At 37.1% G+C, this 26,097-nt stretch overlaps 1 protein-coding gene across 4 annotated transcripts; it reads left to right on the top strand.

Annotated features, from left to right (window-relative positions):
• Positions 1 to 1,531: 1,531 nt before the first annotated feature.
• Positions 1,532 to 23,954, top strand: LOC124141083 (nucleobindin-2-like). 4 transcript variants are annotated; one of them, XM_046508977.2, is made up of 12 exons: positions 1,532 to 1,640; positions 2,229 to 2,379; positions 7,978 to 8,085; positions 8,213 to 8,375; positions 12,626 to 12,714; positions 13,811 to 13,996; positions 14,767 to 14,857; positions 15,120 to 15,178; positions 15,970 to 16,164; positions 16,856 to 16,939; positions 18,187 to 18,831; positions 18,959 to 23,954. In XM_046508977.2, the coding sequence occupies exons 2-12, from the start codon at positions 2,242 to 2,244 to the stop codon at positions 18,983 to 18,985; spliced, it is 1,785 nt and encodes a 594-aa protein (XP_046364933.1). In that variant the 5' UTR covers positions 1,532 to 1,640; positions 2,229 to 2,241; the 3' UTR covers positions 18,986 to 23,954. The 4 variants fall into 4 exon arrangements, with proteins under 4 accessions (XP_046364933.1, XP_046364934.1, XP_046364935.1 ...); XM_046508978.2 differs by having other exon boundaries at positions 18,187 to 18,822; positions 18,956 to 23,954; XM_046508979.2 differs by having other exon boundaries at positions 18,187 to 18,816; positions 18,956 to 23,954.
• Positions 23,955 to 26,097: the final 2,143 nt, after the last annotated feature.

The raw sequence follows: 26,097 nt of genomic DNA on the forward strand, positions 1-26,097 counted from the left end.
TGCGATGTCTTTTGTTTAGAAATTCTCACACTGTTAATAATATTTCATATGATTATGAAAATATATATAAGGTTATTTATAACTTATAAATTCCCATGGCAGACTCATGACCTTTGTGATCACAAGTATTGATTATCGGAATACCCTTTGAAGCGCATGTAAAATATAAAGCACTGCATCGAGATGGAGCGTGTGTGCTTGTGGTGGGATCACACGCAGCATCCCCATCATACATTATAATATAGTTATCCCAGGAGTGTTGAAGGATACACCATATCTGTCAACTCAACACAACTTAACGCATTTTCAGCAAAACTCTCTCTCTCACGCAATGTCAGTGTAATCTCACGCCTATTTTTTCTAAACAACTTTTAAAATCATCGAGCTTTAATTGGGCCGATTTGCCTTGTTTCTCATCGTCTTTTGAAATTATCCTTACTTCTCTCATGATTACATACCGATGAGAGAGAGAGAGAGACACAGAGAGAGAGAGAGAGAGAGAGAGAGAGAGAGAGAGAGAGAGAGAGAGAGAGGGTCGAATACCTAAACATGTTAGGAAGGCCCCTCGGATCCTAAATTTGGTACCTATCGAGGATGAGTGTAGTGTGTGTGTGTGTGTGTGTGTGTGTGTGTGTTCACCACTGAGCAGTTAATTAACCGATCCTTTCCCTCTACAACTGGGTGCTTGCTTGTGTTTGTTTGTATCTAAGGTCGTATAGATATATAACTATATCAATGAGCATGGGAGACAACCCACACTGTCGGGATACGAAGACGATATAAGTAGGCAAGTCAGGCTAGCTACATTCCCATAAATTGAATCAGCATTAGAAAACATTTTTTAATAAAAGGGACAGTAATTGTGTTATAAAAGATTTCATAGACCATATCTCAGTGGATGATGATGATGATTAGCTTATAAAAATGCAAAGTTGTGACAGATACGAAATTGCAAATAATTATACTCAATATAATTTTTGATCTAGCTTTCCCTGAAATAAATAGACAAAAGTTTATGATTCTCAATTTTTTTCTACATGCGGCCTGAGTTGAATTTTATAAACTTTGTATACATATAATCAGAGACCATAAAATAAATAAATCTATTTTATGGTCTCTGATATAATACAAATATAAATATATAAACCAAATATAAATACAATACACAAATACAGCATATTTCATATATACCATAAGTTATACAATTAAATCTGTTTATTTGATTATTTCGCTCCTTGTTATATATGCCTATAAAAAGGGCATAAAAACTAACAATGTTTCTCTTACGTTTTGCAAACACTCAGTGTAGATCTAGATCGGGTATTCGTGTTATTCCTTTGTAATACTCATATCCAATTGTGTAGACGCGATGCATATGTTATTACAAAGTTGTGCTGATTTGGTGTCAACACCACAGCTTATATCCTCAATATTATATTTCGTCATAGATGTAACTCGAGGCGATTGTAACGTTCAGTGTGATTACGATTACGATTACGTGTACTTATCAATCCAACCAATCACATTAGAGGTAACTTTTACTCCGAGCCCTGTGTACAGACCACGTACTACTTCCGGTGCTTCTGTGCCGACAGAGCGTCTTGCGATTATTTAGAAAAGATACCATCTGGTAGACACAGGTAAGCACTTCAGGTCTTCTAATAGTTTCTCTTCCTTAATCGATATCTGTTATGTTTTATCCATTTCGCTTTACCAGTTAAGAAAAATAGGTATGTATAGCAATAAGTTTTATGAAAAGTAAGTTAGGTCCGGTTTGACAAGTCCAGTGATTTCCAAACATCTGGTCAAATGTTGTATTTTATACGTACGGTTGAAAATACTCCCCTTGATCTTTAACTGAACGTTATATAATTACCTTTTTATTCAAAATGATTAATAATGCCCATGATTTTGATTATTAATCTGAATATAAACACATTTTTACTTTAATACAGTTTGAATAACTGTATTACAGTCAAAAGTGATTATATCTGTTAGCTTCATTCACCATGTTCATTACTATGATTAAGTTTGAACAATGACATTAATTATCAACAATCTGACTTTAGTTTGATCTAAATTTACTGTAAACTTTATGGATGATAAAGATGTATAGAAGGATGATAAAGATAAGCATGATAATGATAAGCATGATAAGCTTACAGCCTTTCATTTTTATTATTTACTGAAACTGATGGAAGCTTGATACCTTTTCCCCTCTTTCGCAGGAATTAACAAATCATGCATTGGTCTGTGGCAATAGTTGCTGCTGTGATCTTCATGGCTGGCATGACAGATAGTAAACCTGTGGCTCAAAAGAAGGGGCCTCCCCCTCCCCATGACAAGGCTGTAGAAGGTGGATCAGATGATGAAAAGGAGGTAAGTTTTGTTTCAGTAGTACTCTGTCAGGGTGACTTACCTCTTGTTTATTTGGCTTTTTGAGGGATCATTTTCCATTACTAAGTGTTGGAATTCAATTAGAACATTTCAGACCTGTTTTTAAACATTTTAAACTCATTTTGTTATGAAATCAAGTGCAAACTCACTTTAAGAAAGACATGAATAGTTGTATATTTTCATGGTATTTGTGTTTATTTCAATTTAAAAAACAACAACAGTAGCTGGGAATAGTTATTGCACTTCCAGATTGTTGACATCAGTACGCAGGGCATGTTTTGTAGTTGAAATCAGCATTTACCAGAGTAAGCTCTGTTAATTCTAGTTCTTCTTTCTCATTTATTATTTCTTTTTCTTTTGAAAGACATTATGTAAGAATTAATGTTGTTAAAAATGTAAATATTCATTGACAAGTGAACGTAATGAAAATGATGTATCCAGGAGAAAGCTTCAGATTTTTAAAACACCTAAACGATAAAAACGTTACATTTAGTTGCATTATCAGGATAAGAAGGTTATAAATTTACAATTGAAAGTGTAGGTGGACATAAAAATATACAGTAGCACTGGCAACATGTTTGATAGTTTAAGAAATTGATTCTATGTATGGAGATTATATTGATTATGGATCTATCAAATCTTATTTCAAGAATTTTGTTTCTTTATCCAGTTGATAATATTATGGTGCACATCTAAGCTTGAATATCAAAATATCTTTTGATAGTAAACATCTTTTTTTAAGAATATCTGTTTAGGTGTCATCATCAGCCATGTTAAGAATTAAGGGGTGGTTCTTTGTTATTTGAGGTTTTCTGGTATAGTATTTAAATCTCAGGACCCCATATATCTTAAATTTAACATTAAGTTGATGATTAGGATTCCTTGTCTTTCATTCATAATTCAAACTCCGCACTGTTGTCCTAGTTTCTTTACACAGCTTGTAACACATGGTCATCTGATTCAGAAAAATAAGTCGATTATCTGTTTTTAACAAATTACCTCATCTTCATGATCCTTGCTTCTTTTTTACACAAGTATCCTTTACTTTAATGTCCTTCTGCTGTGCACCAGCTGTTTTGTAAGCGTGCTCGTTATTATATTGATTTTTATTGATGGATGTCAGCTGTTCTGTATGTAAGTGCAAACTAGTTTGTCAGTTTCATTCTACCATAAATCAGATAGCCATTTATGTATGTCATAATCCAGGGATTTACCTAGGTCTATATATTTGTGGGTAATGGGGACTGGTAATGATTTTTTGGGGTCTCAGGTATAAAACTATGTAAGATGTCATTTACTTCTTTGCGAAAGGGATTTTCTTGTTTGAATTAAATCCAATGTAGCTTGCAGTGGATACTATTTGCATCCATTCAGAAGCGTTATGCATATAGGACACAGTATGTTGTGTCCTGTGAAACAATGCTTATCATATCAAAATTGGTTAGTACGTGTGAAAACCAGTTTCAGATGAAGATGATACTCTGTGATAAGTTCCTGATATGTAGCAGATGCCTTGGGCGTGATGCAGATTGATTAACATATATATGCCCATAGGCTCCAGTGGTGTGACTGAAGTTATTAGTGTGGACATTAGCACTCTGAGAATGGAAGATGTGCTGATTTATCAAGACTGGATTCTTGTGTACATTAACATTGTCAATGAAACCCTTCAACTGCAAGTGCTGCTTCTTCTAAACTGAATGTGTGCAAAGTGACTGCTTCTTTTCAGCAGTGCTCAGTGTTCAGAAGAGATGGAAAATCAAAGTCATGAGTTTAATAATAGAAACATAATACTTTCATGGGTCAGTGGATTAAGAATGAACTGTAGTAGGAAGCCTCAAAGACACGATGACTCCCCTTAAGATCTAAGAGAATATCATTCACTGACATTTGGAAAAGTAATACTGAATAGTACTCAGGGCAATACATATATTGTATTTGATTTATTCAGTGGTCAAGGGACCCATAAGATATGGGTTAGAATTGGCCTTCACCAACCCATGCTTGTTCTAAGAGGTGACTAATGGGATTGGGTGGTCAGGCTCACTGACTTGGTTGATGCATGTCATCGTATCTTAATTGCATAGATCGATAATTATGATGTCAATCACTGGATTGTTTGCTCCAGACATGATTACTTACATATAGCTGGAACATTGCTGAGTGCAGCGATACACACCAGACAAACCAAAAAACAAAGTGGTCAGTGACATAAAAGTGTTGATTTTATTTTTAGATTATCTGATCCACAAAATCTTGTTCTGTATAGAAGAAGCAGTTGATGTGAAGCATGATATTGTTGTGGGCTACTAATAAAAGTCACATATTCATTAACTTTCAACTTTGTATCTTAAAACAGTCCTTGAACCTGGTGTTGAGTTCTTAAAAATGCTAATTTAGTCCTAGGACCGAGGTAGTCCAGTGGTTAAAGTGATCTTTTGTCAGAGTCACACTGAAGACTCAGATTTGATTCTCAGATGGTATCCCCTACAGTTCTATGAGGGAACAGCTTCCCAGGATCTCAACTTAAAATAACCTGTTCCTCCATGAGCAAATATTGCATACATTTTACTTGTTATAGATATAGCCACACGTGTGATGCTGCTCTTCCAATTACAACTGTATATTTATGCAATGAGTCCGAGATTTTGTGAGTCTGGGAGAAAGAATCACCATCCATTGGAGACTCACTGAAACCTGATAACTTCTCATGTTAGCACCACCTTATTGCAAAATAAAATGCCAAATCTTATTACATTATACTAAAACTAAGAATGAATCTAAATTAACCAATCTTTCTGGTTAAATGCAGCATGGTTGATGCCAGCCACCTCTTTTGACAGGGCCACATGGTAAACTAATGTACACATGTATAGCACATCGTGAGTCAAATAGCCCAATATGTTTTGATACATAGGGTTGGCATTTTAGTCAATTCTGCCCAAGCTGACTACATTTATAGCACTAATAAAGTTTCTTCTTACAAATGCTTACACAGAGTATGAAAGCTCCATGTCGCCTGCAGCTGTTGTGGAGATAGGTAGGATGTCAGAGACATTTGCTACAGTGTGCTGGTTGGTGGGAAGTACTATTGTAACCTGTTATAGAGTTAGATAGTTTTGGAGCAAGGAGATTGAAAGCCTCTACATCATTTTACATTATTTTATGTGATTTATTTCCTTCAGTTTGTTCCCATGGTTGCTGGTGTTTCTTTCATTTGATAGAACTTTTAGGATTTTGATGTACATTGTGAGTTAATATCTTTTTACTAATGAACATGTTACTATTTTTAATTTAAAGATGTTAGTGTATTCTATTTTTGTGTGTCATCTCTCTTACCACTAATTGTATATGGTACTTATGTTTCTAACACTTCGTCCATTAATAGTCAATTATATGAACGGCTAGATAGAGCATCTATCATGGAGGTGGCTCGATCCCCGGCCGCGTCATACCAAAAGACATTAAATGATGGTACTTGTTGTTATCCTGCCTGGCACTCGCCATTGAGGGGCTTAAATAAGGACTGGTCCATGTTAAACTGTGGCATGTTTTTTCAATATGCTACACTATAAACCTGGCATTAGCCCAGACTAGTACATACAACCAAACACACACATACACATACATGCACATTTCTATAGAAGCTATAGAAGTGAAATCTTGAACGCGATGTTAAAGTTAAACCCCATTTCATGTCACTTCACAGTGCTCACCTCACTTCCATTTTTTCGCTGGGAAAACGACTCCTACTTTTTAGCACTCTTTTGTGTGATAACTATATCATGTAACTGTATGTTTACCTGTTGTTTGTGAATTGATTAGTTGTGAGTTGTGACTGAATTATCATGTTTATTGCTAGCCTTTCCAAATGGAAGTGGAGTAGCAGACAAAATGGAATGTGTAGCCTGCTAAGTTTGGCCAAAACAGCACCAAATTCTTAACAAAGTGAATCATGTTACCAAAGTGTCGCAGGTATAGGCCAATGGGGCCTATCAGATTCAGTTATCAGTTTAAGGGAGTGGGCTATTTCTTGCGATTGACCTCATTATACAAAATGCAGAGCCAAGATATCCATAATGTCAAGCTGCCCATTGCTTCTTTCTCATTCAGTTTTTGAGTTCATTAAGTATATTGATGGACCGGAGTGGCTTAGTCTGACATTAACACAGAGAAATGTGTCACATGTAAGCCTAATGAATAAGATAAAACAACTATTTATTGGTGTGGGTTAATGTTGGAAAAGCCCAGGGACGAGGGTAGCCTTTTCGGTAGAGCACTCACTTATCATGTTGAAGATCACAGGGGTACTTTGTGTGAAGACATTCCCTGGGGTCCACATACTGTGTTATTGATGAACAGTGTTGTAATATTGCTGGCATGTTGCTGACATTTTTTTAATATTCTTTGAATATTCTTTGAATATTGTTGGAATATTGTTGGCTTATTTCTGGCATATTGCTGGAATATTGCTAAAAGTGCTGTTCAACTCTTCTCACTCACTCACTTGCAATGGCCTGTGTTGTTGGTGTCAATTTAGCCCTCAATTTAGCAAGTCTAGAATTAACACTGGTTAACAGATCTCTGATACACAGCTGCTAACACTTACCAGATGCCTGAGTAATCTACAAGAGGACTAGTTATATGTCGTGGTGCAGGACTGGTATTTTATATGCTGTCCATTCTCTAAGAAGATCCGTCAGGCAATAGAGATCAATTGCTGTGTGTGTTTTCGCATCATAAATATGTTAGGAATACAATTGTATTATGCAAGCCTTTGATCAGGTTGGTGACCTCAGTTGTGAAGTCATCAGATCACAAAACCAAGTTATTGGATTGGTTAATCTCATTGATAAAACTATCCATCATGTGATAAAAGACTGAATAATGACAACAAAAGCTTATTTAGTCAAACACTATTCCAGTAGCTTTGTTACAGGTTGTTTTCGCATATCATTTCATTTGAAAAGTTGACACCTCAGGTTTCGACCTTATCAAGGACCCACTCAATTACAGGGGGCACGGTTGGCCCAATCGTCTAAGGCGCCGCGATTCGCTGTGCAGAGTTGCGTCCCTTGGGCACGCCAGAAACCTATGATTGTGGGTTCGAATCCCAGTTCGCCCCGATTGTGTTTCTAGGTTTGTCAGCACCATACCCGTGCTCGTGGGTTTCACCGAAGTGGTAAACGTCTAAGACCTGCATCACTTCGGGGTTTCCTCCCACATTAAGCTGACACGCTGTGATATAACTGGAATACTGTTAAAAGCGGCGTTAAACCCAACTCACACACTCACCCACTCAATTAGGGGCTTCCCAAGTCATGCTGATGGTGTTATGGCTGTGTATACATTTTTTAGCTTATCCTGCATTACTTAATGCATCTTTATCAGATGAAGTAAAGCAGGATAAGTATACAAATGTAAAAAATATTTTAATTTTACTAAAATTGTTAGTGTCTACATATTGAAAACAGAATAATGACTTGAGCATGTTGAGTGCAATATTATTCATTCTTTCATCAAATGCTTTGAAAATCAAGTTTCATCAGTATTAAGATGTTTATGACCAATTTATTCCAGGGCACGAATTTACCTTATGACCGCTATCTCCGTGAAGTTGTCATGGCACTGGAGGAAGATCCAGAGTTCAGGAAGAAATTGGAAGAGTCTAATGTATCTGACATAAAGGTAAGTAAACCGATTTTTAGTTATTCGGTGACCTATCAAGTTCATAGAATCTGAATATTAAGAGTATTACATGTATAACTGATAAATGTTTTGAAACAAGCAGTACATGTGTCTATGTCTCTTCTAGGATGGGAGTGTGGCAAAACACATAGAGCTTGTTGGACATCAAGTCCGCACCAAACTAGATGAGATTAAGCGTCGTGAAATCTATCGCCTCCAGGAGCTCCGCCGTTTACAGATGAGGTCGATGCAGGGTACGAAAGTCCTTCATTACATAGCCTATCATGGAGGTAGGCCATTATTGTTGACAAAGAGCAGTTTTCCGCACTGACGTCTGCTCCCTCAATGCCGTCTGCTGCTGTAGTTGTCGCCTGCTCACAACGTATGCTGCCTTGCTCCCTAGAACACCTTTCAGTTGAGTTAGGGATGTGACAACTCACAGACATTAGTTTTTTTAGTTTGTATGTTGAGTTTGGGGATAGTTTTTGTTGTTTATAGGTATAGACCGGTAGTTGCATTTGGAGACATGGGTGTCAAAGTGAGTTGTCATATCCCTGTTTAGACTTTGTGACAGAATTTTATACAGTGAATTTTAACATGTGTATTTTGAACAAAAATGATAATTTAATGAAATATCTTACAAATGCTTTGGAATAATGGTGTTCATGTAGGAACTGTACATATGTTACACCTTGAAAATGAATGTAGTTGAGAATCCTGTTCTTGTAGGTTTTTGTTTGATCATACATTCCATGGTTAACATGGTTAAGATCTACCTATTCAGTTTCAGTGGTTAAGTTATTCATGTAGGGTTGGCTGTATAAACATCCTCTGTCACATGGTTTTGACATTTCTGAGAAACTTTTGTTTCCATAAACTATATAACATCAACACTATGCTTCAAATATATAATGATAATACTTCTATTGTATCCTGACTATTCAGTTGAATTGAATATATATGAGAGAAGTGAGAATATCCTTTCTTATTTGTTATTGCCCAAAATTTAGCTTCCAAGGCGACAATTTACTTTGAAAAAGACATCTGAACTAATCATAATTTCTATTTGAATGTGATTAATTTTAAGCTATACATGAATGAACCAATTTTGGTTTTGTGAAAAGGAAACTTTTAAAATGCCTTCTAATAAAAAAAAATCTAATTAGCAGCAGAACACAGGTTAGGATGTTTGTAGGGTATGTGTAGAGTGAGTCTTAGACTAACACTTAGTTTCTGAACATATATAATATGGATAGAAACAAACAGGTTCATCTCCATTTAAATGTAATAGGAGCCCCAGTGAGATGGGAGATTCAGATGTGGAAATTCTAGACTTGCTTAGTTTATGGCTGGACGATACAGGGGGCTGTGTAGAAAGGAAAATGGTATGGTTAAAGTGCATCCTAACATAACCAGATATAGAAATGGCCATTCTCACTGTTCCAAAGATCATTATGGAGCCTATTGTACAGCATGTACATGGTGTTCTATAGTTGAATAGAGGTTAGAAGCGACTATGAATATGGACCGGATTCCATGTTTTTGGTCGCTAAGAATTGTGAAATTTTAAAATTTGTTTAGAAGTATTTTTCAAAAATATTGTATGTGTTCGTTACAATGTTCACATTGCATTTAGCTAATCCGTTTATTTTTGCACCGAACACACTTTAAGCAACACTTTTTCACCTTTAACAGCACACATATTAAACCTGTGTTTAAGAACATTGTATGGAGGCTGGATAGCTCACTCCTGTTGTGACTGCATATCATAAACTGTGTTCATTAGGTAATTAAATGGATTTAATGTCCCAGAAAAACTGTGAAGTGATCTTGTAATGTCATAGTGATAAGTATTGTATCTCAATATTGCAATAAGCATCACACAGTCAGTACTTTCATCTTTGTAAAGAAAATGATAATGTTTTTTACATGTATTGGAATTGAAAGGCTTGCATATATTAATTCTTTCACGTAAATGTTTTAGTGTATATCTGCAAAATGTATTCTTGAGCAAATTATTCGAAAGTAGCTATTCAGAACACTTTCATTTGAATATTCAATGACAGATACATTTTTGTAAACATGGTAAAGTTAAAAAAAAAATTCCGGAGGGAACATTGTATAACTGTCAAGTAATCAAGTACTGTATTTTTTGTAAGCCAATGTGAAAGTCTATTCTTTTTCTAAACATTTTGCCATGATGTGAGTTTTGAGCAGTGACTTGAAAATAACAATGATGATAATCATAATAATCATGACAATTCAGTAATCATGTTTAAGGAAGTTTTGACAAAATGTTGACAAAAGGTGACTAATTTCATGACAGGTAAAAGGTAAAGGACTGCTAAGAATTCTAAACAACCTGTAACAGATATACAAGTTAGAAGTTAACACCCATTTCGTTTCGTATGATGATAGTTAATCTAGCCATGATAGAATGATAGAAAAAATATTATTTACAAATCTATATGTCAATTTCTTATCTCCCCTACTATATAGTGTGTGTTCCTGGTATATCCAGGATTTAATATGATATATTGACACATTTTAGTTTTCAAGATAGTTTTCTTGAAGATTGTAGTGCACTAGCTGAATTGTAATTTTTGTATATAACACTGTATCATTAACCTGAGTAGATGAAATGCATCCCTAAATCCTGTATGCCCTAACTAACCTCTTCCATAACAATTCTTATGACCTTGATGAGTTGGTTGTTTTTGTGTAAGATCATGATCATGACAATCGGTCAAAAGATTGCATGGCATCAGCATGATTAGAGAGCTTTGATATTCCCCCCCTCTGTTTTATGCCAGTTAAGATACGGATTGGATAATATGGATACAGGCTGGTTGATATACTCTCCCAATAAAACATGGGCAAAAAATGATTTACAAAAAGAGCTGAAATTTGTATCATTGGTCACGGAGCATCACTGTTATTAACAAAGTGCCATTCTAACTATCAGCTAGGAGTATATTTGTTGGACTCTGATCATGTTTGTCTGTGGTAGATTTTCTATTTTGTGTCATAATTTACAATCTGTTGTCACATGGCACCACGCCAGAGATGAAATGACAACATGATATTGTTGTATTGTGGTTAGTTCTTGTTTTCTTTTAGTTTCTGAAGTAGCCCTTGGGAACCCTTTTGACCTTTTATTACCGTATTCGACGTAATAAGCGCCCAGGGCGCTCACAAAATTAGGAATAGGGGGCTTTTATTAGAATATTATTTTGGTGAAAAAAACAGAGTTGAAAGATAATGTTTATGTACGACAGATATATTTTTCCAGAATTAAATTGGCCATAATTAAGGGTGCATGTAACACACAAGTGTGTATCATACACAGATAAATAAGTCTTGTGTACATTGATCAGTTGGAAGGGGTGCTAATTGGTATTGTTCACTTGCCAATATATTAACAAATATCGCCCTGGGCGCTTATTGGAGCGGGGCGCTTATTACGTCGAATACGGTATATATTAGTTGATTTACGAAAAAATTGGCCTAAATTAAATGTACGTGATGGAAGAAAATGAAAAACTTCGAGAGACACTGAAAGGTAATTACCGGGTAATTGTTTTTGTTGTTAGATTAAAGATTATTATATATATTATTCTCCAGTTCTATTAAGAGTGGGTATTTAATCTTGTATTTTTATTTCACCTAATTGTAGGACAAACAAAGTCATCCCCAATTTGTTGTTGTCAAAAGTAATTTATTTCCTTCTAACAGCTAAAATCTATTCAAGTCAAAGGTCAATGTCCATAGTGTTATGAGGGTTATGGACAGGCCACCATACATGATGATAGTTAGATGGATGGGTTCAAGCAATGGAGTCTACAACTTATGCCATTGGTCCAAAACCTAAATCTAGTTACACTTCCCTTTTAAACTCACCATTGCCCATCCTGTAACAGTAAAAGCTATTAAAATTGTTGAAGTTGGAAAAGTTGGGACTAGTAGGCTCAAACATTTTTGACAGAGGCTGTTGAATGTGGAAAATGATTATATTTTGCTTCACTTTGGGCTTTTGATATAACTGAAATATTGCTCAAAACAGTGTTAGCACGACTCACTGTAAATATGAAAGATCATTTCAGCTAGTAATACGACTTCAGCAACCCATGCTTGTCGTATTTATGGGATTGAGTGGTCAGACTTGCGGACTTGGTGAATTTCATCTCAATTGCGTAGATTGATACTCATGATGTCAATGACTGCATTGACTTGTCCAGACTTGATTGTTTCAAAAACCTCAGTCATCTAGCTAGAATATTGCAACAAAGAAACAACATCATGATAATAACCTTTTTTTCTGCAACATGTTGATTTTTTTGGTGTTTCCAGGTAACTGTTTGATGGTACTGACTCCACTGTAGGAATCTCCTATAGTCCTAATGAATCCTGTTTCTACTTCAGTAATAGAATATAACCTGTCGGCTTTGTTAGAATTGTAAACATACATGCATTTCATGAATGAGGGATTATGTTGTGATTGCTTATATTAATCAGTTGGTTTTGTGTGTTTGTTTGGCAGGTGTTGGAGGTATCGAGGTACCAGCCCATCTTGATGTAAAGAATCCTCACTCATTTGAAATGAAGGATCTGGAGACACTCATTAAACAGGTACATAGTTCCTCACCATGACAACAAGATCCCTTCCCTTGCCATGACATTTTGATGACATCTAGGGTGTGGTTGCTATAGAAATGGCAGAGGCTGTTAATAGGTTTCACACATTTTCATTTCACATGTTCAGATGCAGAATTGATTGGCTCACATCTTTGTAAGCTTTGACATTGTTTGGACATCTTTGACACCTTTTAAAGCACTGCTGAAACAAGTGAACAGCCATTTTGTGAATGATCTTTAAATGCCTTATGGTATTGTCAAAGTGACTCAATTCAGGTTTGTTGATCACTTGTAGAGCCAGGATGGCAACCATTTTGGAAATGATAAATCTGAACAGTTTCTTAATGTTGTTAGCACAGGTCCAAACATTTATTTTAGCCATTATAAATTAATCTTTAGATTCCCTGCCCGCCACAATACCAAGCACCCTGCCTCACATCAGTTTTGGGGAAGTGGGGTAGCCTAGTGGTTAAAGCGTTAAAGGGTTCGATTCCCTACTTTGGTACAGTGGGTGAAGCCTATTTCTGGTGTCCCCCGCCGTGATATTGCTGGAATAATGCTAAAAGCGGCATAAAACCATACTCACTCACTCAATCACATCAGTTTGTCCCCATGTACCTACAAAGAAAATTGCTATGTGTGTTCCTTTCTTTACTTGATGAAATACATACACAATTATACACAGTCCTACCAAACATTCATGCTTCGTGTGAATCACTTTCATCGACAGTTAATGAACACAAATTTCTGGAGCTCTTTGCTTGAAATGAAATAAAATATTAAAAATAATATTTCTTTAACTACCATCATTACATTTATGAGCAATTTAGATGAAACAATAATAATCAATTGTTTGTTGCTGTATACGCTGTGTGTAATCTGTTTGATATCTCAATGTTAGCTCACCTGAACCATTGATAAATGGAGCTTTCTCTCAATGTTCATACCTCTGTCTGGGAGCTGGTCATTGCACTATTTCCCTTTGGATCACTCATGTCACAGAACGACAGTTTCTCTGTTGATGTATTGTGTACCCTCTTGTATGTAACAATCCTCATCTTTGTGATAACAATGATATTCCTCCCTACAGACTACAACTGACCTTGAGCAGCTGGATGAACAGAGGAAGGAAGAATTCAAAGAATATGAAATGGAGAAGGAATATGAGAAGAGGGACAAATTAAATCACTTGTCAGAGGAAGAGAGGAAGAAGGAGGAAACACGTTTGGAGGACATCAAGAAACAGCATGCTGAGCATCCGAAAATGCACCATCCAGTAAGTCTTGGGGAAGAGTCCAGGACTGTGTTGTCAGTTATATGTTACCATACTTTACCATACGCTACCATGCGTTACCATACGCTACCATACGTTACCATACGCTACCATACGCTACCATACGGTACCATACGCATGGTATTAAGCCATTCATTTGTGTGTGCAAAAGGAGGTGTGTATTCTTTGGTAGAACAGGTCTCCAGTACCCCTGTATGTGACATTGGAGTTATTACCTGGCTGATTGTGTGTCATATGCCACTGTAGTGGAGTGTTGCTCACGCTGTCAACCATTGTTTTGCAGGTTTCAATGCTATTCAAGGCATAAAACAAGGTTTAGTCAATCATTCTCAAGAGTATGGTACCATACATGGTGCCAATCCTAAAATGTAATGATTATCAGGTGCATGTCCACTATTCCCATGAATAAGTTTCATGAGCCATTTTTTTTCTTCTTTTTTTTTTCACCCTAAATCAGTAAATGTATTTATATCCTCATGTTTTGAAGAAAAAGCTACTTAGTTACAATTTAAAAGTATTGTGTATGAGACTCAACAATAACGTGTTTGATGCATGGACGTTTGTGACAACAATGTCTGGAAATCTTGCTTTGTGCTGAGGGCAAGTATTTGTGAACAGAACATGTTTCTGTATATCCAATGTTAAAAGAAAGGGTGGCTCATTTGGTTAAAGCTGTTGATTTGCTGTGCAGAGTTGCATCCCTTAACTGTGCTATGAAACATAAGCTGTATGGCCATCATTTGTGTTTACAGGGAAGCAAGGATCAGTTTGAAGAAGTCTGGGAGAAGAAGGACCATCTAGAAGACCAGGAATTTAATCCTAAGACTTTCTTCAAGCTACACGGTATGTCCAGGAGAATATTAGCCACAGTGGCCAGGCCATGACCAGATGGCCATGGAATTTTTGCATAATTATCTTGGTGACTGTGAAGTCCTTCAAGGACTAATCCTACCCTGATGGCATTGATGCTTATACTATCAGCAGCAACCCCAGACATGAATCCACACATGTCTACTGCTGTACGTTAGCTGAAAAAGTACTCAATTGTTTCTAATTATATTCCTTCATGTATTGTTGTGTTCACGGTTAGCTCCCTTCCTTGCAGATATTGAAGATGATGGTTTCTGGGGTATTGAAGAAGTTGAGGCAGTGCTGCAGAGTGAGGTGAGAATTGGGTGCAAATGTTTCATAGGACTTGTGCCAAGGTCTGGATGATGTCTCATGAGTAGTCAAAGGGAGATAATCCAGTCATTCTCTTTGAGTGTTCCATCTATCTTGCCTGACTCATTAGTATAACCTGGCTGATGTGAGTCTGTCATCATGCATCAATAGTAAGGGGCACCATGTCCTGTTAGGCTGCATGCATAATACCATACACAGCGAGTTTAATTTGTTTTAAGAGAATGAGTGGTAGTGAACAAATTCAGTTCAAACGTCAATGGCACTGATAGCTAGTAGTTCCTAGGCAGTTATCTTCCCCTTTCTGCAATGTTGTTTTCTATAAAATGATGTGTAATATACCTCAAGAAAATGTGGATTGTCATGTAAATTTGCAGACTTTTGTGGGATACGTTTGCTTATAAATATTACCGACACATTTGTCTAGAAGTTTGTCAAGGAACACTTCTTGGAGGAGGGTGGTTAATACTGCGAATATGATAGCGTGAATGTTGCGGTCTAAGGGAGTTGCGCCCCTTGGGCACGCCAGAAACCTATGATTGTGGGTTCAAATCCCGGTTTGCCCCGATTATGTTTCTAGGTTTGTCAGCACCATACCCGTGCTCGTGGGTTTCACCATAGTGGTAAATGTCTGAGACCTGCATCACTTCGGGCTTTCCTCCCACATTAAGCTGACACGCCGCGATATAACTGGAATATTGTTAAAAGCGGGGTTAAACCAAACTCACTCACTCACTCTTGACCTGCACTGACTTGTAGCTGTGCCCTTGTTTCAGCTGGATAAGGTGTACAATGGCAACACTCCCGGGACGGACCCTATGGAGAGGTTTGAGGAGATGAACAGAATGAGAGAGCATATCTTCACTGAGATGGACAAGGACAAGGATGCTCGGATCTCCCAGGCCGAGTTCCTGAAATACACCGGACCTCATGGAGATAACGAGGAGTTCAAGAAGGATGAAGGATGGAAGGTGAGGAAGGATGGAGATATTGGCTGGATGGAATATGGTTGATGGAATATGGTTGATGGAAGGTGGTTGGTGGAAGTATAGGTGATGATGGATGAAAAAAAGTAATTGATGGAAGGTGATTGATGGATAGAAGGTGGTTGATAGAGATTGAAGGATGGGTTGTGACTGATGGTAGAAGTTAGATGATGGATTGTGATGGATGATGAGGTAGTTGATGATGGATTGTGGATGAGGGATGGGTTGTGATGGATGATAGAAGGGAGTTGATGATGGATTGTGGATGAGGGATGGGTTGTGATGCATGATGGAAGGGAGTTGATGAAGGATAGGTGCTATGAATGGTAGAAGATTGTTGATGGATGGATGAATGGATGGATGATGATCATAGATGAAGATAGATGATCGATGATGATGAAAGTGACTGATGGATGGAAGATAGACACATTTGGCAATACATTCTCATTCAGTTACTAAAAGTTTAGGACGATGCCAGAAGTATGTCATTTCACTCATAATTAGTAGACATGATAGATGGACCATTGGTTAGCATCACAGAATGTGAATGAATGAGACAGTCCCGCAGAGATATTGAGGAATATCTATAAGAGATTAATAAATTTCTGCTGCTTTGGTGACAGTATCCATGTGGGTCCTCTGTTTAAAGATCCTCTTCTATTTGTTGGTATTGCAGACTGTTGATGAGGACCAACTATTCACTGATGACGAATATCAGAAGTTTGTTGAGGAACATCATGCTCAGCCTGGATTAGTTAATGTAGGTTCATAGTCTGTTCACATTTTATTCACCAGTACCATGAGTTCATGTGACATTCTCTAATAACTTTGCTTCAGAGACATCTACAGTCAAGTCTCAGTAATCCGACTCTCGTTAATCCGACAATCGGCTTTATCCGACACTTATGATGGGAACCAGTTAAATCAGTGCTATTTAGACCCGTTAATCCGACAGTCTCGCACTCTGACTCTGACACACCTAATTTGCAACTAATTACCGAAATCACTCATTAATCAGTTTTGTTAATCCGACACAGTGATCAACGTACTCCATGGTCATCTGCCCGCGAGTACACAGCCAATGTTTTGATGCGAGACGAGTCGGCTGGTAGTTGCATATTACAACGGCTGCAGAGATAAACTTGCTTAACAATAAACAATTAATGCTTTAAATAAAGAAAACAGGATTAATCACATGCTTAGATTACCTCAATCTCATTAAAATCAGATACAAGTTCTTGCTATCGCCACAGACATCCCATTACAGGTCACGTCAGAACAACCTTTCGCGAACTATGACTGACCAATGGAATGACTAACAGGAAGTCAACGTTAGCCACTTAGAAAGCAGCTTTCTTAAGCTTTGCGGTACCAGTTTCAAACTTGTGACTTCCATTCCAGACTATGCTTTTTAAAGTATTTTGAATAAGTCATACAGTCCGTAACAGTTGTTTTGTGTTGAGCCTTAGAGGTTGCATGATTAGGAAACATATTTCGCTAACAAAGTAACATTATATTTTTTTATTATGTGTTTGTATCGTTATCTATCGTGTAGTTGTCTGATTTTCTATCATGAACGTTGATTCTACTTAATTTTGTTATGCCGACATACTTGTTAATCCGACATAATCATATGCAACCAACCATGTCGGATTAACGGGACTTGACTGTACTTGTCTTCTCAGCGCCAATAAATAATAACATACTATTATAGGAAAACTGAATAAATAGGAATTGTGTGGTTGTTCATTGTTAAATTTGATTCTTTAAAGACCTTTATGATATTGATTTCGCATGATTTCAAATTTTATATGTGCTGTTGAAAATATCCATACATTCATGAGAGCTACAGAGACTTGTTATTCGAAACGACTTTTTCCATGTTTGAGATGCCTAATAAGACTTGCAACCTCTTCTTTCCCAGGGTTGGGTTGTATCTTGTATTGACAAAAATAGATTTCTGTCTGAAAATGTTTTCTTATATGGATCTTATAATGCAATTTTCAGCAACCCCCTGAACACATTGACCCAAGTGTGATGCAGATGAACCAGGGTCAAGTTCCTCCTGGTCACATGCCACAGCAAGGTCAGAATCTTCAGTATCAAGGTCAGCCTCAAGCTCATGACTTCCAACAGCAACAGCAACAATTTGCACAGCAACAACAAATTCTTCAACATCAACAGCAACAGTTTGCCCAGCAGCAGGTTGTCCAACAACAACTTGCAGAACAACATGCCCAGATGCAACAACACCATCAACAGCAACAACAGCAACAGCTGCATCTTCAGCAACAACAGCAAATGCTTCAGCAGCCTCAAATGGGCCAGCAGTTGAACCAGCAACAGGCTCAACAACAGCAAGGTCAAGTACCAAATCAGGGTCAACAACAGCAAGTTCAAGGTCAGGTTCCAGTTCAGCATCAACAACAGCAAGTTCAAGGTCAGGTTCCAGTTCAGAATCAGCAGCAGCAAGGACAGGTTCCTGTGCAACAACAGCAAGTTCCTGTTCAGAACCAGCAACCAGTTCAAGCCCAGCAACCTGTTCAGGGTCAGCAACCTGTTCAGGATCAACAAGCCCAGCAACCCATACAGAATCAGCAGCAACCTATTCAAGGACAGCAACAGCAACAGCAACAGCAACAGCAACAGCAGGTATAATCTGAAAACATGGTTCAAACATTGATTTAACAATTCCCTTGGAATTTTTCATACCCTTAAAGAGCAAAATTTGCCTACTCATATTTTTCCAATTGTTTTCACCAGTCCTTTCTTTTTCCAGGCTCAACCAGTTCAAGGTCAAGCCTAATCCTAAAGGTGAATGTAATTCCTGTGGAATTTGGAATGCGCCAAAGGTCAAAGATGACAAGAACAATGCTATAAACTGATAAAAGTGATGTGATCTTGTTTATGTTATTTATTTTACTCAAGGTGGAGGAGCCATACTTACATATGTTTAGTTTTCAGATATTTCTTCTTCTGATATAAAAAAAATCAAAGTACTTTTGTATGATGTTTATTTTTATTTTTTTTGTAGTCTGGCACTGTTGTACATGTCATATATGAGGTTGTTTTTTTATATTCTTTTCAAACTCACATCTAGAAATCCACACTATCTCTAATGATACAGTTTCACAGTTTTATGTTATCAAAGTGGAATGTTGAAAATGAATGTTTTTATGGAAATTGTTTTGGTTAACTTCTGAATCTCAGACAATTAAACTGCAGTTAAAACAAAGTTCCATTTGATTTCAAAAATTGAAAATCTTAAGATTGAATGTGTAATATGAATAATTCATTCACTCACTGTTGACGCATCTGTCCAGTACTTGTCTGTGTTAGGTTTCAGCCCTGCCACCATTTAATTACACTGTTGCTAAAGCTGTGTAAAATCATCCCCAGTCACTGTTAGTTTAAACAAGAACATTACGTCTTCGTCTTCATTTTTCCTTTCTTTGGGTTGACTTTTAATGAGACAGTCAGGTAACCTAGTGGTTAAGGTGTTGGCTAGTCAGGCTGGTTTGTATCTCCGCACCCCTCCATGGGTACATGTGGGCCGATGCTTGATGTCCCCTAGCTGTGATATGGCTGGAATATTACTTTAAGAGGCGTAAAAACAAGCTTCCGCACAGAGACAGAACTGCCTTCCTTCAGTATCTTCCTGCGAAAAGTACTCTTTATGTTATTTCATTGACAATTGTGAAGATGAATTCAAGAGAAATCACCTTCTCCTCCAGACAGAACAGTGACAGCAGTAATTAGCTGTTTGTTGCCCAATCCAAGATCTGGGAGAACTGTACATAAATATCTAACTGGATGTTTTTGTTATTTCTTGAGTGCTTATTGTGAGAACTGCCAGGCTTTCATTGTATGTCATCAGCTACAAATTTTCAATTACCGGTAGTAGGGTCGTCATTGATTGGAAATTTCTGTATTGATATTGATAGTTACCAAGTAATATTCACATATCAGTACATTGAAAAATGATACTAGAGTGAGTTTTACAGGCGGCGTTTCAAAGTACACAGTCAGTAACGTTTTGTGAGTGAATTATGAAAGATTTCAATAATTGCAAAAGGTTATCCATGATTTTCATAATCTTTACAAAAACATCTGTTATTACCATTTGGGGACAGAATCCTTCAATGAAAGTTGGCCTAATTTTGGCAAATATTTTCATGCGTAATATGATATTTGTAACAATATTTTCTTGATGGATGCAGCATTTGCAGATGCATATGGCCATAAATCAATATTTCCATTTTCAATGACAGCCATTTTTAAAGATTTGTATTTTGGGGGTAACATTGAGCACCTTGTTCTTGATTCAATCTGTTCTGTGTAGGCTATGAAGTTATGAACATGTTCAAGGAAAGTGTGAAGTTGTTTCTCAGAGTAAATATAAACAGTGTACCGATTCATACATTTCAGAAGGATAAAATCACCATGTAAACTCCCTTACTTGGTCTGGATGAATTGCTGTAGCAGATAATGATTATTGATGTGTGCCTTTGTATATTAATTATAGATACCTCTGGCTGTATACCTCACGTTGTGGGACATTGAAAATTGTATGAATGTGAAATCAACATCTAAACCAACGTGTCAGTATGTAAAAAAAACATTTTGACGCGTTGCTGTGCTCGACGCTGTTTATCAAATGCTAAAAGTTTGTGTTTTGTAAGTCAGTTTTACCGGTTTGTTATCATATTTAATTTGTACATATTTTTCTTTTATTTCCAGGATATATCTGTATATTGTGATATTTTTGCAAAGTATTTCAGTGTAATATTTTGAATGTTTATCGCTGCATGCTTTGAAATACAAGAACTGATGTAGGCCCGTTACTACCTGATATATCATCACAACAGAGTCTTACACGGGGCATTGAAGTAGCTCAGTAGGAAGTGCAATTGCTTGACACATAGAAGACCCATGTTCATGTCCCACATGGGTACAACCTGTAGAGCTGACGAGTTATCTCGGGGAAATGGCTGAAAAATACTGCTGTAATCTGTGTTAGACCCTCTCTCACACAAATCATATAAGCATGCCAATTATATTCACTGCTACAGCACTGCCTGCTTATATCTTAAGTTCCTTAGTCATTGTATTCTTTGTAATAAGACTGAAATGCCATATGCTTCAGTGCGAACATTAACCAATGAAAACAGTAAGATAGGAGTTCATTATGATTTGATTGGTTAATTCAAAATCGATTTGACTAGTACTGGGATGACCAGAACCAGGACCAGGTCCAGGAAAGTCCTTGTGTTGCATTCAGGGATCAACTCTGGTTTGGCTTGAATGCAAATCACCTATCCTGACATGAAGAACAAGCTATCATATTGTGTTTGGCTACTTTGGGGAAACCTTATCACAATGATGCATATATATTCAGAGAGTTTTAATCAATTGAGTCATATCAAATCAGGAAACGTGTGTGTGCAGACATTCTGTTAAATGGTTTGATGGCCAGGAGATAAGTATACACTGTAAAACTAATTGAGAGTTTTCATAGATTAATTTGTTATTTTTGTTTTAAAAGATTTTTTTGTGAGAGAGGCACACATGTATTTGTGATGATAGTCTGGTGCTAATCTTGGGAACATGTAGTTTAGCTTGGTGTCAGTTTCAGTTTGAATATTATACTCATTACCGACAAGAACTGAAATAACTCGTGTGCTTTTGTTTGAATTGTTGTATGCTGGTTGCGAGGTGATAGGCTCTTTGTTCAGCATTCAGTATTTGGCTTTGCAATGCATAAGGTTAACATTAACATGTGAAGCAATTTAATCAAATATTTATTTCAACTTACTGTATCATTCCAAAGAGACTATTAATGTTCTCCTAATCAGAGACCATATGCCAATATGATCTCTGACATTATGATGTTTGTCAATAAACCACCTTATTTGGAAAAATGAAACAAGGTGGGGAAAAATTTAAAAACATTTTTTTATGCACTTATGATTTGGAAAATTGTGTCATTTATTGAAAAACTATGTTTTTTAATATATTTTAAATATGTGTTTGTTAGAAATAATAGATTTATAACTAAGACTGAACAAATGTCAACTCTTGTGCAGATCTTACAGCGTAGCTAGTGTCAAAACCTTTGGATCTTCTGGTTGAAGAGGTTTGTCATTCATTGATTCAAGCATGAAAATAGGCACATCCATCGTGAACAAAGTCTTGTCTCCAAATAATTGCCACTTCTTAAATACTTGTTGTGACAAAACTTTTAGTGTTGACGTAATATTTCTGTGTATCCATATGTTTTGCCAAAAATTGACAATTGATTTGTTTTTTGAATGAAACTTAGGAGAAAAAACATACCTTGAACATTACGTTCAGATATTAAATAAATGTAATAACTAACATTGCTGAATAATGCCTTTAGATGTTCTTATTATGAAACTGCATTTGACAGACATATAATTCATGTACAGTGATACAGTAAACCACTTCTGGGAGATTAATGTCAGTAAACCTACCTATATGAAATAGAGGGACATTACTACGTACTGTGATTTACCAGGGAATATTAATCCAGAAATCACAAGGAACCATGTCTGGTTGTATCTAGAAGTTATTAATCCAGATACCACAAAGAACGATGTCCAGATTAACAAGGTTTCACTGCAAGTGATATTAAATGTCAGCAACAAGTATTTCTGTGGTAGCTAAGGGACCCACCATTTAATATTCTGCTAGGGGGCCTTGGAATTTTCACAACACCTTTTTTTCTGAGCATCCAGCATCTCCAGCATAGACATTTATTGTTGTTGGTGAAATCTGAGGACAAAGTATTATTTTGCATTTTTTTTGTATGGAACAATTCATTATTTTATTTTATTTTATTTTAATTTTTTTGAGAAAAAAAATTCCCATACCCCTTCCCCAGAAGATAAAATGTCCGGTCCCTGATTGACTCTAGTCGTTTGCACCTCATCACTAACTAATATAAATCAAGGTGCTGGTGAATCAGCTGTAAGAGCTGCACTGGATTTGTGATTCCAGCGGAGTCTTGTTTGTAGAATGTTACCGTGCAGTTTGTTCATACCTCTTGTCATAACCTGGGCACTCTTCCACAGAGCGATCTTTGTATTAAGGTGATTGAAACTCCATTACTTTAACATAGGCTTACGATTGTCATAGCGCAAAGATTGCTTTGTGGAATGGGCTTGGGACTCCATGGAGGGTTTGAGGAGGGACTCCTCGGTCTGGTGCCAAGTTTCTACATAGGTCTACACATTGCAGTTAGTGACCTGTGGTACTGAGACACTGTCAGGGTAATCCTCCACTTGTTAGGTTTACATACACTGGAAAAGTGAAACAAAAGCAGACCAACATATAGTTGTTTGAACAACGTCTATCAAACTTACAAAGGCTGCACCCAACCTGGTGAATATGACTATGAACATGATCATTGTTTGACATCAGATTAATCCCCAGCAGCTTAATCTAACCCAGTTTGGCAAAACCATTTCTGTTTCTTTTGTAAAACATTATACTAAGAGTCTTCGGAGATCTGCATTTGGCCAATTTGAGGGCCATGTTTTGAGTCAGTTTGGCCAGTTTGATGTTATGGATGTTTCTGGAAGTTTGTATAAGTTTGATGTTATATCATGATCAAAAACAAAACAAATGTTGTTAAGACTCCCATGTCTTGTAGAAAGCTGTTCCAGAATTTTGTGTTAAAACAGTTCTAGTTTTATTGTGAATGTTCCATAGCCCATGGTGATGTGAAAGAGAAATAAATGATTTATCATGTTTCTTGGACTCAAAGTGTTTTCTTCACACAGTCCAACAGGATTCAGTGTTGAGTAATGATCTCACTTCATGTGGTTTGGTAGGTCTTCAGCATCCCATGCTTGCTGTAAAAGGTGACTATGCTTGTTATAAAAGGCGACTAACAGGATCGGGTGTTCAAGCTTGCTGACTTGTTTGATACATGTCATCGATCCCAATTGCATGGAGAGATGCTCATGATGTCCACCACGGGATTGTCTGGTCCAGACTTGATTATTTACAGACCACTGTCATATAGCTGGAATTATGCTGAGAGCGGCGTTAAACAACAAACAAACAAACATGTGGTTTGGGGACAGCAGTAGATATGTCTATGGTCAAATGGAATATGGACTATGACAATGATCTTCTGCCATGACAGGTGATGATGTAGGGACAATCTACAAGAGGTGAATTGCTAAGAGTGCACTTTCCCTTACATGTGCACGTGTCCCCGTGCACTGACCTAACATGTCAACTGCGCTCCTGGGTATAATGTGCATTGAGTTGTTTTATGCCATTCAGTACAAGTCTGGATATATCATGGAGGCCAGTAAATATTAATGGTCAGCACACAAAACCATTGAGGTCATACATTTGACCAACAGATACATACACCGCATCTGCTCTTACAACAAGCATGGGGTACTTGGTACCTTGTCTGCTCCCAAGTTTACACAGGTGATTGCAACTACTGCCGTGTATGACAATGTTTCCTCAAAAGTTAAATGACGTTGAAAAACAAAGTTAATTCAGTTTCTATTTGAATCCATCCTTGAAATAATTTTCATCCAAGTTTCAAACTGTTTACTACATTCTACAGTCACCTTGTGATTTGAAGTGCCTGGAGTAGGGAGTCCTTAATTACTGGTGTATTTCATTTCCAAGGGTTTACAGATGGGGTGGAAAAAGCAAAAAAATATAATGAAAAAAGGTTCCTTATTGAAGAATACGTATTCTAGGCTACGACGATGTATACAAAAAAGTAGACAATTTAAAGATGTCTGGTTGACTTCTGACAGCAAGCTGAACCCGACAACCAGAATTTAAACACATTGTGGATAAGGATCTGAGAGGAAGGCACATGTTGATAAAAATAGAAAGAAAACATCACCATAAAGTCATATTGTAATTAAAAACATTCTTACCATTGACCTATTTTGAGTCACAAGACATTAAACAGAGATTTGAATCAGTCCTAAAATCGCTTCACTTTTTAAGCATATATATGTATCTTTTGACATGCAATCCTGGGCAAAATGTATCTGGGATACTATATTGTAATTATAAAAACAAAGGAAAAACTTTCATCACAGGTTTAGACCTTGATAGTTTCTTAAACATGTTTTGTATCTCCTATGTGTACTTTCAGTAGAAATCAACCTGAAACTATACACAGTAAAAAAAGTGTTGCACCCCCACATTAATACGTTTGATACATCACAACATTTAGAACGCCCGACTCTGGTTTTAATGGTAGGTATTCCTTGGGGATCTGATGTTAAATGTTTTCAGAGGGAAGATGATCACCAAAACGTAGCAATCAGCACGTGAATTGCATGGTGCATGACATTTGCAGATTGCAGTATCTTCTTAAGCTCAACATCGCCTATAAAAGATGTTCTCTGACAGCCCAGTTTATTGTAACCCACAATGCCGGGTAGATGATTGTCAGAAGCAGTCAAGTGGCAGATTATTGGCCTTCATGGAGCAGGTCTTTCGTTCAAGGAGATTGGCAGAAGAACCGGACATCACTACTCAACAATAAGCCGTTTGGTCAGAAAACACGCACAACGAGATGTAAGGAATCTCAGACCCTCTGGCAGACCACGTAAGACCACAGTTAGAGATGACAGAGCGTTGTTGAGGGTGGTAAGGCGTCATCCATTTGCTACAAGCACAACCTTGAAACGTCTTTGGCTTCCTCGTCAACAGTTCAGTACCCAGACCGTGAGAAATCGTCTTAAAGCTGCAGGGTTGAAGTCCAGAAGGGTTATCAAGCGACCTAAACTCACAGACAACCACAAACGACTACGTCTAGCCTGGTGTAGACTGAGACAGAACTGGAACTTGAGGTCCTGGAGAAGAGTCCACTGGTCGGACGAAAGCAGGTTCCTTCTGCATGTT

This window comes from Haliotis rufescens, unplaced genomic scaffold (genome assembly GCF_023055435.1).
Source record: "Haliotis rufescens isolate VD_foot unplaced genomic scaffold, xgHalRufe1.0.p SCAF_6, whole genome shotgun sequence".
Classification (NCBI taxonomy): Eukaryota; Metazoa; Mollusca; class Gastropoda; order Lepetellida; family Haliotidae; genus Haliotis; species Haliotis rufescens.

Coding starts and splice junctions, on each gene's coding strand:
- LOC124141083 (XM_046508977.2), top strand. CDS start 2,242: ATGCATTGGTCTGTGGCAATAGTTGCTGCTGTGATCTTCATGGCTGGC. Junction 15,179..15,969: donor AGGCAGTGCTGCAGAGTGAG/GTGAGAATTGGG, acceptor CCCTTGTTTCAG/CTGGATAAGGTGTACAATGG. Junction 16,940..18,186: donor CTCAGCCTGGATTAGTTAAT/GTAGGTTCATAG, acceptor TGCAATTTTCAG/CAACCCCCTGAACACATTGA.